A 14,226-nucleotide genomic window follows, 5' to 3' on the forward strand; every position below is an offset into this window, starting at 1 on the left:
TACTTTTCATTGTTGTTCTTACTTTATGCTTTTTAAAATTTAGCTCCCTCCTCAGATTGTAGCCTTCTTGTCTTTCAGTGAACATTCCCCGAATATTTTTTGGCAGTAAATTATTTCTTGCTCTGTACATTATCTGCGCTGTTTTAAATTTAACCAAATCCATGAATTTCAGTGTGTGTGATTTTATAAATAGTGGGTTTGTGTGTTCTCTGTATCCTGCTTTGTTTATTGTCCTTATCGCTCTTTTCTGTAGTCTGCATATGGGCTGTAGAGTGCTTTTGTAGATGTTTCCCCAGACCTCTGCACAATATGATAGATATGGTAAAAATAATGACGAATATAGAATGTGTAATGATTTATGATCCAGTATGTGACTTATTTTACTCAGAATTGCAGTGCATTTTGTCAGTTTTGTTCTTACATGGCTTGTACATGGTTTCCAGCAGATTTTGTGATCCAAGATTACACCAAGGAATTTTATTTCATTTACTCTTTCTATTTGTGTTATCAATTATTAGTCCTACCTGGGATTCTGTTGTATGTCTTCCAAACAGCATCATTTTTGTTTTGCTCAGGTTTAAAGATAATTTATTTCTGTCAAACCACAGTTTTAGTTTATTTCTGTAGTAATCGTCTTCAAAATCTGCTGCAAATTCTCCCCAGAACAAAAAATGTTTGCATCATCTGCACACAAAACAAATTTAACTAATGTTGGAACCCTACATATATCGTTTATATATAATATAAATAGTTTTGGACCTAGCACTGACCCCTGTGGTACTCCACGATATTCCCATGTATTCTGATTTATGTTCGCGTATTTGTACAAACTGTTGCCTATTCCTTGCCCATTCCAATCTGAGTGGATAGAATGTTCACAGAAAATAAACAAGGTTTGCCAATGGAGCACACACCTGTGATTGGAGAAATCAGGTTGTTAAATGTCATAGCATTGAATGAAATCTCTGTATGTTTGCTGATTTTTTTTTTTTTTTTTTTGTCTGTGTGTTGTGAGTGGCTTTAATGGCTCTCCACACAATTGCGTCATATAATTCAGATTACAGCTCAAAAACTATGCTGAAGTGTGATGTATTACTGTAACATTAAGACAATGTCATTATCATCTATAACTAGGTGATGTTTGCAGATGTTAGAGCATTCACATACACTGGGTATGTGAGGGGTTTAAGAGTGTGTTTGGATGCTTTGGGATTTTGTATTTACTGAAGGAAATCTGCAGAAGTTCTTAGAGACTCTTAATAACAACTGTCTAAGAGGCCACTTTCATCATGGCAGACCTTGATTGTAAAAACAGTAAAGAGGCGAGTGTTTCTTTTCTTTTCTGTTTAATTTCTGTTTCCTAATTGAGAAACGCACATAACACCCACTCACTTCTTCTGTGCTGCCGTCACTGTTTACATCACAAGTCTAAAAACTAATCAGACTTAGCCGTTAAATGCTTGAATGCTGACGATAAATCTTAACAAAAGCTCCAAAATCCTGCAGTTTTTCCAGTGAATTCAGCTTTTGTGTAATTGATGCTCTCCACAGCCTGGATCTGTCCACGCAGACTCAGCCGTTACGTAATCGCTTCCATTTGATGTGTTAAATCTGTGTGTGGGAGCAAGTGTTGAAGCAGATCATTAGTGTGTGAGTGTTCAATCCGTTAAACAGAAAACCGTCTTCTGCTGTTTTACGTCTCCATCTCCACTTCGTCGTCCTCGTCTGTGATTTGAATCCAGTCTCTGCATGTTTTATGTTTGATCTGTTACTATTATTTTACGATTGTGCTTCATTTAGTCGACCTGCTGCTGCTGCAGATGTAGCCATGGACATCAGTTTGACTTGAATCTTTAATCATATTTTTGTCTCTGTTTTCCTGACATTAATAGGCTTTCCTCTAAAATGAGGAAAGACTGAGAATAACCCTTTAAGGGAATTCTCTTTTTAATCTCTTAAAATAGCTGTTACTCTTCTTTTGTCATCTTTGCTTTGTCCAACTGACAGCTTCCTATTAACGAGTGGGCTGTATTTTTCTTTTCATTTACTGGACATTTTATTGGTAATTTTGTGTCTGATACAAACGGTTTGTCTGTATTTGTTCCAAATTTTAACACATTTATGCAGTTTTTTCTTTTTGTTCCATTTAATTTTACACATATGACTGAAATGTACAGCTTATCTATGAAGCTTTGAGTCAACTTTGAAGGGTTTTCTTGTCAGACTTCTGCCTCTGAGGTCAAGTACAAATATAACCATTCAATTTTACTTTTTGGCATTTTTAGATATAGTTTGGGTATTACTTATCATTAGGTGTATTTTTATCAGTGTAATTTAGTGTGTTTTTTCTGTTTCTGTTCCTTGTTCTGGAATTTAGACTTCCTCATAACGCTTTCATTTTTAGGGCTGACTCCGCAGGTGAAAATGACAGACTTTGACCACGACCATTTAGGGTTTTCCTAAATTCCATGGCATAAGCAGCATCACTCGTCCTCTGTTTATGTCCAGTTGAATGTATTGAACGTTTCTCCTGCTGCTTTTTGTTCAACCTTACCTTCCTGGGCAGATGTCGTTGCTCAGTTGAGTGCATTGTCAGGTTGGTGTTAGGTTATCGTCTCCCGGTCTGACCTGTTAACCCTTCCTCCTGCAGATGCTAGAGAGCCAGGTGGAGGTGCGTCAGAAGGAGGTGGAGGAGCTTCAGAAACAGTCTCAGGCCTTGAGCCAGGAAGGAAAAGGCTCGGAGGAGGTGGACGGCCAGAGGATCAGTGTAGAGACCAAGTTCCAGATGCTCCAGGCGCCGCTGCAGAAGAGACGGGACAATCTCATGGCCTCCCGCGAGATCCACCAGTTCAACAGGGACGTGGAGGATGAAATCGTAAGTACATTCGCTCAGACATGAAGCTTGAGTTGGCCTCATTGGCTCCTAATGGAAACCACTGGAAAATGGTTGATGCAACTTCAGAATTTTTTTTTTTTTTAAATATTACTCCTGAATTTTCCATTTAAAATATGTTGGAATTGTTTAAAGTCTATTCTATCTAATGTACTTTGTTGCAGTTTTATGGAATTGTACTATGGCTGCAACAACTATTAGTCTATTAAGACTATCAGACTATTTTAGTTGTTAGTGACGTCATGCACTTTTGTTTAAGAAAAAACTTTTGTTTTATTTCTGGTTGCAGCTCTTGAGTATTTACTTATTTGTTTTACAAACTTTGACACTGTAATTGTTCTGCAAAAAATACATTTTTGTTTAAGGAGGGAAAAAGTATTTCATTGCTGCTCCAATGTTTGTTGAATATTGAATTGCATATTTGTTTAACAAACGTAATCATGCATTCCAATTCTTGTACAACAAATGTTCTTGTCAAAGGAAAAAAAAAAGTATTTTGTTGCTGCAAAAATATAAATAAGAGCCATAGTTTTTTTTGTTTTTTGCAGTTTATAATCTGACTAGTGGACTCGTTATAGTCAATGACTAGTCAACTACTGAAAGAATCGTTAGTTGCAGCAAACTTAGTGTATTGAACCTTTAATGTGTGTGTTCAGTTGTGGGTGGAGGAGAGGATGCCTCTGGCCACATCGACCGACCACGGACACAACCTGCAGACTGTCCAGCTGCTCATCAAAAAGAACCAGGTACACGCTCAACACACACTTATCACTTTTCATTTTCACCTGAAACAAGTCTTCATTTGAAGGAACAGGAAGAAAGCTTTGAGAAACTGTATTCAAATGTTAGGTAGACAAAATAAGGATCACATGCTCAAAATTCAGTATGTGTCTGTTAAAAATGTCTTCCCTTCTGTGACCTTTGACCTGGGCAGACCCTGCAGAAGGAGATCCAAGGCCACCAGCCTCGTTACGACGACATCTTCGAGCGCAGCCAACACGTTCTGAGAGACGGCAGCCCGACTGCTGAGCTGATTCGCCAGCGTCTCGGCGAGCTCCAGTCATTATGGGAACAGATTCGGAAAGAAACAGAGAACAGGCACAACCGGCTCAGCGAGGCCCACAAGGCCCAGCAGTACTACTTCGACGCCGCTGAGGCAGAGGCCTGGATGAGCGAACAAGAGCTCTACATGATGTCAGAGGAGAAGGCCAAGGTCAGGCGTTTGAACCGGGTCATGTTTGTGTCCTAACCTGGACTTGTTGTCGGTACTTATTTGTCATCTGTGTGTCTCAGGATGAGCAGAGTTCAGTGGCCATGTTGAAGAAGCATCAGATCTTGGAACAGGCAGTGGAGGATTACGCTGACACCGTCCATCAGCTGTCTAGCACCAGCAGAGTCCTGGTGGCTGCCGGACACCCGGACAGGTGAGGGCACTCGGGGTAAAACCGAGAGGGACGGAAGGTCAGACACACAGCAGGAAGTGAAGGAGGAGCAGAAGAAGCAAAGTAGAAATAGAAGATGTCTGATGTTTTGCCATTGTTTCTGGGCAGCGAACGTATTGGGATGCGTCAGTCGCAGGTGGATAAGCTGTACGCCGGCCTCAAGGATTTGTCAGAGGAGCGTCGGGGGAAGCTGGATGAGCGTTTCCGTCTCTTCCAGCTCAACAGGGAGGTGGATGACTTGGAGCAGTGGATCGCAGAGAGGGAGGTGGTGGCTGGGTCACATGAGCTGGGACAGGACTACGAACACGTCACTGTCAGTAAAACACACCTTCAGTCCACACTAATCTGCTGTTCGATGTCTGGTCTTAACCTCTACTCGTTTTCCTGCTACAGATGCTGCAGGAGCGTTTCAGAGAATTCGCTCGAGACACTGGAAACATTGGTCAGGAGCGCGTGGATGGTGTCAACCGTCAGGCCGACGAGCTGATCAACACCGGCCACGGAGATGCTGCCACCATCGCAGAGTGGAAGGACGGCCTGAACGAGGCCTGGGCCGACCTGCTGGAGCTCATCGACACTCGCACACAGATTCTCGCCGCCTCCTACGAGCTCCACAAGTTCTACCACGACGCCAAGGAGATCCTGAACCGCATCCTTGACAAACACAAGAAGCTGCCCGAGGAGCTGGGCCGGGACCAGAACACGGTGGAGACCCTTCAGAGGATGCACACCACCTTCGAACATGACATCCAGGCTCTGGGGACACAGGTAGGACGGAAGACGCATGTGTGGAGGTTGAGGATAGTGGACAAGAAACATGTAGAACATATTCACACAATCCCTAACAGGACCGTAACATGCAGAGGTGATGCTTTAGACAACACTGCTATCAGCAAATCCTGTTTGGGGAGCGATTAGTAGAACAGCTGTATGAACACATTATATCCATGGACTGTATAAATACATGGCTGTTTTTTGTAGCTGGATGTGACCACATTTAACCCATTTTTCAGTGAAAATCAGGTATTTTCATATATTTAATTCACTGATCATGTAGATGTTCTAAAAAGCTCAGATTGAAGTTGAGGGCTATTACATCAGAAACAGAAAACAGAAAAGAAAAAGTTACTTTTTCAGCAAAGATATCATTACCTGGACATAAACCCAGTGTGTCCATCCACTGTCACTGATCCAACGCCATGGGTTTTACTGGCGAATCAGTGTTGTAGAAGATGACAGTGTTTCCACGTTCACTACGGAGCCTCTGAAACGTCCAAATGGGTCATATCTGATGACCATGAAAAGATGACAAACTGCATTTTACAGCAATTTTTTTTACATGTACAAGGGAGAGTCAAAAAGTTCTCAGATGAGCGCTTCATCAACTTGGATCTAGTTTCATCCCCAGTGTGTCAGAGTGGCATCCAAAAGGAGCAGCTGGACCTGTGAAATTCATGGCAGAGGTCTGTTAAATAAATAAATTTTAAAAAATTAAAATAAACTTTTTATTACACTTGTCTGAGAACTTTTTGACTCTCCCTTTTATTGATAAGATTAGTGGATCAGCTACTTGTTCAATGTTCATACATATAATTGTATTTTTAGCACTAATGTCATCTTCACATTAATAAACAAAAATAGTAGTCAAATTTGTAGGTTAACCAGCTATTTAATTCAGTGTAGCAACTCCATGTTGGTAATGTTAACATTAATTCATTATGGTTTTATATGGTCTGTAAGCTAGTCCATGAATTAGGCCAGATAGTGCTAATAAGTCTGTTTATAGGTGATGTGAAGTTGACACTGCTGTTATCAAATACAACGCCACAATGTTTAACATATCATTTCTCACTTAAACCCCCTTTACACAGGGGTGGCGATCAGTGAGAGATTGTTGAGTGATGGAAAAGTGGCCAAATCTTTCAATTATCTTCTAGTGATCTCCACGGTCACCACAGTCTCCTCAAAGTTTTGATACAGTCCAAATCAATCTCTCAACGAACGCTCAAGGAGCCCTCAATGATCTCCCAGTGATCTCTCAACAATCTTTCAATGAACACCAAATTTTTTCACCCTGAAGGTAGAGATGGTTGCGAGATCAATGAGGGAATGGGTACGACTATCTTGTATCTCATGTCTCATATCTCACCAGACAGTTTAAAATAGGGGGCCAAAGGCACAATGAGTGCACAAGGATTTCCCAAACATTTACACAGAAATGGCTTTTTTGAGGCTTAGGAGATCGTTGAGAGATCGAGACAATTTTTGGTCACGCAATGGTCACCCAGCGATCTCTGTGCTGTGTAAAAGGGCCCTTAGCAGTGTTGTTGGTTGGTGTTTTCTGTAAATTAGCATTAACTTGTTAAGTTTCACAGCTCCATCCTCTTGTCTAAATATTATAATCTTATGTTTTTCAGGTGCGGCAGCTTCAGGAGGATGCTGTCCGTCTGCAGTCTGCATATGCTGGAGATAAAGCTGATGACATCCAGAAGAGAGAAGGAGAGGTGAGCTTTAGTATCAGATACACGAACCAACAGGACCGAGGTCAGACAGGTTCCCCCACAGTCCACCGCGCACGGGAAAACTATTAGAGCTCACTTTGTATTGGATGCATGACGTCTTTCAAAGGTAAAGGCTGCAGGTTTTGCTGTGGTGGTCATGCATGCTGCAATGCTGCTGCACTAATGTCGCACTGTTTTTCTGCCTCTGAGAGGATTTGTTTGCAAATTAAGCCAATCAAGTCAAATCTAGGCTTTTCCCAGAACAAAATCACAAATAAAACAATCATTAAAAACTTAATGCTGCAAAGTTGCCCATTTAGAGAGGTCAGATTCTAACACTTTTACAGGGCATGGTCAAAATACAGAACATACACATCTCCTCACTGATGGGATTATACAATCCAATAAACATGATGTTTATTGTTGGACAATAACAGGCATCGCTAAATCTTATTTCTTGAACTTGGAAACTGTCTTCCCTCTTCTGGATTCATCTCTGATAGATCATACAATCACATATCGTGAAGCTCAAATCCTTTTCACACCAATAGTGATGCACTTAAATAGAGAATTTTCCACTTTTCTGAGGTGATTTAAATACTCAGTGCAAATGTTTTCCTGTGTTTGGGATATAACTGAACACAGGAAAAAAGGAAAAATGGTTATGTCACCAGTTAAAACTTTAATGTTGTACTGGAACTGCAGTAAAACTCAGTGGGGAGAAGGAATTTACAGTAACATTACATTTGTTTGGAATGTGTTTTTGCACAAAACTATTTAGAAGAAGCACCTTGAAACTATGCAGGAGCAGAATATCATTCAAACTGTGGACGATTTATCTGTCATGAATGAAGATAAACTCCTCCATTAGTTGTTCTTTTAAACATTAAATGTCTTGGAAACGACACACAGGACTGAACAGCTGCTCAGACGATTATAGTCCTGATTATAATTCTGTCAGCACACACTTGAACTGGTGGAGTAAATGAAGAATTAGAAAGTCATGTTTGACTGTTAATCTCACAAACCATGTTTAACAAATTACATTTGAAGTATTGCTTGTGTTTGAGAAAAAAAAGTTAGTATTTTATATACATTTTTTAGATTATTGAATTATTTTAACATTGTTTCCCTACCTCCACACAAACACACATCTAGTGTAACAGCGTAATGGCTGGAAATGTGGGAGTAAAAAAGACAAAACAGGCCCAAAAGTCCATAAACAAAACTGTATGGCTGACTCTCTGTAACTCTGGACCTGATGCATGCATCTACATCTATGTGAACCTTAATGCAGAGGCTTCAAAACACTGAAACTTACCACGACATGTCGCCAACACTGTTCAATGAACGCTTATCATCATAACATTTGACTGCAAATATTCAGCGTCATAGAATGATAACATTCTTTGACACTGACCAGATTTGATATTTGATGCTTGTTTCTTCAAGTACAATGTCTGAAAATGTCAAAAACAAGGCAATCATTTCCTATTCAATCCAAATGATTGGACTTCCTGTCAGACGGTCACAGCTCCAACCTGATAAACCAGGTCTGGTGGAGACTTTGTACATCTGGGTCAAGATGGAGGTTTTATTCATTTGTTTGTTTGTTGTTGTTTTTCATGGGTTTTGAACACTTCAGTTTTCAGGCCCTAATAAAAGAAACTTGTCTTCACATTCAATATTTTCCCATTTTCCATTGTGTTAACATCTTTAACATCTTCGAATGTGAAGGACAAAGTGAAGTGTCATTTCCTGAGACGGCGAAAGGATCAAACCAGGTTCAGAAACACAACTAGGTTTTAGATTCTATGAGTGAAGAGTGATAACTCAACCTGAAATGTTTAACCAGGTTTGGAAGAATTGATTATTGATCATAACGTCCACCTGCAGCAGAGACTTCTCACAGTTTCCATAGTATTCACATCAAAAATTAAGAGAGTTTTAGAGAAGAAAAGGAATGCTTTTAGTCCAGATCTGTCTTAAGTGTACACATTTGTCATTCTAAAGCTGTACCCACTAAATATCAACCTTAATTTGCAGCCTTATTTCCCTTTAGTTCCACTAAGATGTTTGTATTATCAGACAAGTGTTGTATCAGAGACGGTGTTAGTGTTTTGATGGCGTTGTGTTTTGACCATTCCCTGTATGTATGTATGTATGTCCATTTCCCTGCATATCCTCCCTGTCCACCAGAAGAGAAAGGGAGAGGTGAGACTCTGTTTACCACAGACATTGGCTTTGCATTAGTCTTCATTTTGGCTGCAGTTTTAGACTTTGATTTCAAACTTTGACTAAAATGTGACATTTTAGTCTTGTTCATGCGGTTTAAAGCTGCTGTAGGGTTGTCCACAGACCTGCTGATTTGCAAATACTCTTAGGGTTTGTTGTTTCTCTGTTATGGATGATTTTCGCACATTCTGCTGTTAAATATTCCTAATTCTGCATGAGTTACAAGGAGCTTTAACCTCCTCACCTTTGCCTTCAGGGAGGTAAAAACAAACACTGCCAGTAGTTTGCAAATGCATTTTGGGTCTGTTCAGTCAATAAATTATCTGAATATGCACTCCTCTAATCCAGCTTATGTCAAATCGATATCAGATGCATTTTTTTGGCTGCATACTGTGCTATAATCCAGTGTTTTCATTAGCATTTGCTAAAATGTAGCTGCTTCTTAGCTGCTTGTGGTTCTCTGCAGCCATTAATTTTGTCAAGTTTCCCTGTCATGTCTTAAACTCTGCTGCTTTCTACCTGCTGGTGTTTAGATAGTCTGTGAATTAAGAAGACAGCTGTGGGCGTGTCTAATGTTATTATAACTGAGCTGAGGACACGCCCCTTGTAATGTTGGGTCCATCTGACTGACTTTATAAAAGATGTATGTTCGGCATTTACAGAAAAGAATGAAAAACAACCCGCACACTGCTGTTTTTGTTTGTGATTCATTAACTCTGCATAAACCCACTATGGGTGTGGCTGCCACGGACCAATCAGATCACTGTGATTAGGACACACCTCCTTTACAACCAAAGTTATGTTTGTTTGATTCCATTAAAGGGTCAAACATTACTGCATATAAATGCACATGAGTGGTCCTCCTCAGGTGAGGTTTGCCATCATTAAATGCTCATGTTCATGTGAAGTTTCTGTTGTTTTGCAATGGGAGCCTGAACAGTAGCTGGTGTTAGTGTTGCACACATTTCACATTCACTTCGGCCAAATATCAGTACAGACTGGTTCTACTGGGGTAAAAATATTACCTCTGCACAAAAATGGGTTCTAGATTCTTTCCTATTACTAGTGGTGTTTTAAATACATTATATGTGTAATTTCTTTTGGAATGTCTTGTATATAGTGCTGATTAAATACAAAATTAGCTACATTATCTTTTATTTATGCTTTATTGTCATTCTGCAGTGCATGGATGATGCATAACATTTGTTCTGTGGCTCCTTAAACCAGTATTAGAATAAAGATGAGATTTACAAAAACATTCTAATATATATAATGACATGATGACTTTATGTGAAAACCTTAGATCACTAATATTAGTTGAGTTTGCTGTTGGGACAAAAAAATATTTGATAAAAAAAAAAAAAAAAAAAAAGAAGTTAATCTTAAATTTCATTATGACTAAAATCAAAGGCAACGCGTGCTTTATTTTTAAATAAACATAAACTGAGACGTACAAGTTCATACATACATACGTGACAGTCGACAAAAAAACAATTCACAACAAAAATACTCATTTCACATACACACCCGCCTGAAATAAATACACACAAGGTGTTGGACAGGAAGACAGAAGAAATAAGAGGTGTGACTTTATATTTTAATATGTCAAAGAGTGGAACACTGCTAAATTATACAGATCTGAAAAAAAGAAAAGACTGCACCCAGTTTTCTATGAAAGAATATTATTGTCAAATACAAACCCATCCATGCAAAACTTTCGATCCTCTGAAAAAGTTCAAAAAATCATGGGAAGGAATACTTCTAGGACCCAAAAAAGAGTTTGTTCGAGGTGCTCTTTGGAAAAAGGGATTCATAAAGTAGATGCAAAACAGGAAACAAACTCCAAGGCACTCTCTTTAAGCATTAAAATGCTTTTGAAGAACCTACAGCAGGGGTATTCAAATCCGGTCCTCAAGGGCCGGTATCCTGCATGTTTCAGATATTTCCCTCTTCCATCACACCTGGAAGCCCTTACATCATAATCAGGCTTCTGCAGAGCCTGATGATGAGCTGATCATTTATTAAACCAGATGTGGTGGAAGAGGGAAATATCTAAAACATGCAGGATACTGGCCCTTGAGGACCGGATTTGAATACCCCTGACCTACAGTTTTCCAGGCTTCTGTTTTGTTCGACTTCCTGATGAAGGCTTGAAGCCAAAATGCATTGAAGTGTTTTTTAAGGTCTATACATGACCATGCTGTGAGAATAAAGGCATTTTAATGCTTAAAGAGAGTGCTCTGGAGTTTGCTTCCTGTTTGTCATCTACTTTCTATTCTCTCTGTTTGGTCTGTTCATTTTTCAGGGTACTTGCATACATTGTATTTTGGAGCTATATAGATACTTTTATTCATATTTCAAACAATTACGAACTCATTTTACAGGCTGCAGATTCTGAAACATCCATCATTCTTTGATTTTCTTATTTTTTCTGTCACATCTGTTGGATAACTGAATGTGCTTCGGTTTTAGATTGTTGACATAATTCCTCACCTTTTTTATGACAAAATGAGTTAATCAGGAAACTGTCCAATTAGCAGCGTGCGGGTAATTGTTTTAATTCTTTTGTGCGGTTTTTGCGAAGACATGGTGGCTGTGCATGAGCCTCCTGATGACTGAGATTTATATCAACACTCATATATGAATATCATTTAATCAGTGACTGTTTTAGTTCCACAGATAGTTATTTCTGTCCCCTCGTTGATGTTAACTTAGTTTGACTTTATAAGACTGAATAACCCTCTGATTAAAATATGCATATGTATATAACACATGACTGATCCATCTTAGACGTAGCTCTGATTGTTTGTCCTGTCAATAAGTAAGTGGTTATTTAACGGGTATTTTCTTATTAATTTGCCTGAAGCTGAACTTTCCTTTGTGTCATCTCATCCGTCTCAGGTCCTGGAGGCCTGGAAAAACCTCCTGGAGGCGGTGGAGGGTCGGCGGGTGAAGCTGGTCGACACTGGAGACAAGTTCCGCTTCTTCAGTATGGTCCGAGACCTGATGCTGTGGATGGAGGACGTCATCCGTCTGATCGAGGCCCAGGAGAAGCCCAGGTACCCAAAGATGGTGTTCAGATCGGGTTTAGAGCCTCGATCCATAGTTATTAGATCATTAAAAATAGTTGATAGTTGAGTTTTACAGAATACTTTGCACTCAGGGCTTTAGAAATGCAAGCTTTGATGCATTATTAGTCGTATTAGTGCATTTTATATTAGGGCTGGGAATCTCAGGGCACCTTACGATATGATACAATATGATACGATACTCGATACATGGCTCAATCATGATAATATCTATATGGCGATACTGTGGTTATCGATATATTGCTCTTAATAACCTACAATATATCCATGTGTTTATAGGAGTGAAATAAAAACAAACCAAAAAAATTAAATACATTTCATAGTTTATATTTTGCATCATAATTTAACCAGAGTACAAACAGCAGTAGTGGAAAAACAATGACACTGTTTTAGTTCAACAGAACTGGAAACAGGATTTTTTTTAGGTGTTTGACAAACACTGACACCATTTTAAACTCATTCAGAAAACACATCTTGTGTCTCTCCAGTGTGTATATTTGTCGTGGCGCCCGTGTATTGTATTTTTGTGAGACAGTTTGTACGTACTGTGAAGTCCTTATCCAGCTCTGTCCCATCCACACTATAAAAGCCAAAGTGAGTCCACACTTTGGATTTAAACGATGCAAACAGTGCATCTTTGAGTTTAACTTCACTGCTCTAGGCCGACAGATTTTTCTTCTTCTATGACTTAGGCCCAATTTTCAGCCACTCGTGTAAGGAGCGCCCCCTGGAGGACATGTACCACAGTGACTGGACTCACTAAGGAGGAACCATGAAAGATGTTTATAGCAGCTATATTGTAATGATATTAAAAAAAAAAAAAAAAAAAAACAATATGCAGTGAGAGCGCATTGATAATCCATGTTAATATTAAGTATTGCGATAGTTTACTGTATCGATATTTTGTCACACTCCTATTTACCTCCGCCAAGGAGGTTATGTTTTTGCCAGGGTTTGTTTGTTTGTTTGTCTGTCTGTCTGTTTGTCTGTCCGTTAGTGTGCAACATAACTCAAAAAGTTATGGACAGATTTTGATGAAATTTTCAGGGTTTGTTGGAAATGGGATAAGGAAGAAATGATTAAATTTTGGTGGTGATCGGGGGTGGGGGGGCCCACGGGGGGGCCCATTTCCAACAAACCCTGAAAATTTCATCAAAATCTGTCCATAACTTTTGAGTTATGTTGCACACTAACGGACAGACAGACAGACAGACAAACAAACCCTGGCAAAAACATAACCTCCTTGGCGTGGGGGGGCCCACGGGGGGGGGGGGGGGGGGGCACTGATCAGCCTTGGCGGAGGTCTGCGCTCTCCGAGTGCTTCTAGTTTATATTCAGTTAAATGGCTAAAAAAAAAAAAAATTCAAAGTTTGGACGGACTGAACAGACAAAATCTTAATGTGTTGAAAACATTTATGCAAATAATGCAGCCTAACTATATGGTGTTCTACAGTGTATTTGGGTTATTTAATGCTGTGCTCTTACTGGTGTGTCAAATGTTGGTGAGTGTTGGTCAACTGGTCACTCATGTGTTGTGTTTGTGTGGTTGTTTGCAGGGACGTGTCGTCAGTGGAGCTGCTGATGAACAACCACCAGGGCATCAAGGCAGAGATCGACGCCCGCAACGACAGCTTTACGACCTGCATCGAACTGGGAAAAGCACTGCTGGCTAGAAAACACTACGCTTCAGATGAGGTGACAGATCCCCTGTTTTTAGAATATTTAATACTTTAGGACAGAAGTATCAAACTCTGCCAAATCACATGCAGCCTAATACAATTCCAAATGGGCCAGACCAGTAAAATAATCCCATAATAATCTATAAATAATGCCAATTCCAAAATTCCTCTAACTGTTGAAGACTATTTTATTTTCAACCAATGCATTTTAACCCTTAAAGACCCAGTGCTACTTTGGCGTCCACTCACAAAAGATTTTTTTCTCTAAAGCTAAGTTTTCCCAAGTGATTTACTACCATTTATTATATTATCCTCTGCATTTTTTTACTGTCCTATATTTAATTCACTGATGATATAGATTTTCATAAAAGCTTCACGTAAATTCAA

At 39.5% G+C, this 14,226-nt stretch overlaps 1 protein-coding gene across 5 annotated transcripts in view; it reads left to right on the forward strand.

Annotated features, from left to right (window-relative positions):
* LOC115433966 (spectrin beta chain, non-erythrocytic 1) overlaps positions 1 to 14,226 on the forward strand; it is a 168,610-nt gene that overhangs the window by 134,673 nt on the left and 19,711 nt on the right. For 4 of the 5 annotated variants that reach the window (XM_030155566.1, XM_030155564.1, XM_030155565.1 and 1 more), the window contains 9 exons: positions 2,651 to 2,875; positions 3,550 to 3,639; positions 3,828 to 4,106; positions 4,187 to 4,317; positions 4,444 to 4,648; positions 4,729 to 5,103; positions 6,753 to 6,839; positions 11,973 to 12,130; positions 13,717 to 13,855. In XM_030155566.1, the coding sequence (XP_030011426.1) occupies positions 2,651 to 2,875; positions 3,550 to 3,639; positions 3,828 to 4,106; positions 4,187 to 4,317; positions 4,444 to 4,648; positions 4,729 to 5,103; positions 6,753 to 6,839; positions 11,973 to 12,130; positions 13,717 to 13,855 (1,689 nt within the window). Of the gene's footprint in view, positions 1 to 2,650; positions 2,876 to 3,549; positions 3,640 to 3,827; positions 4,107 to 4,186; positions 4,318 to 4,443; positions 4,649 to 4,728; positions 5,104 to 6,752; positions 6,840 to 9,035; positions 9,105 to 11,972; positions 12,131 to 13,716; positions 13,856 to 14,226 lie in introns of those variants that run through there. The other variant, XM_030155569.1, reaches the window with a different exon arrangement.

Source organism: Sphaeramia orbicularis, chromosome 15, assembly GCF_902148855.1.
Source record: "Sphaeramia orbicularis chromosome 15, fSphaOr1.1, whole genome shotgun sequence".
Lineage (NCBI taxonomy): Eukaryota > Metazoa > Chordata > Actinopteri > Kurtiformes > Apogonidae > Sphaeramia > Sphaeramia orbicularis.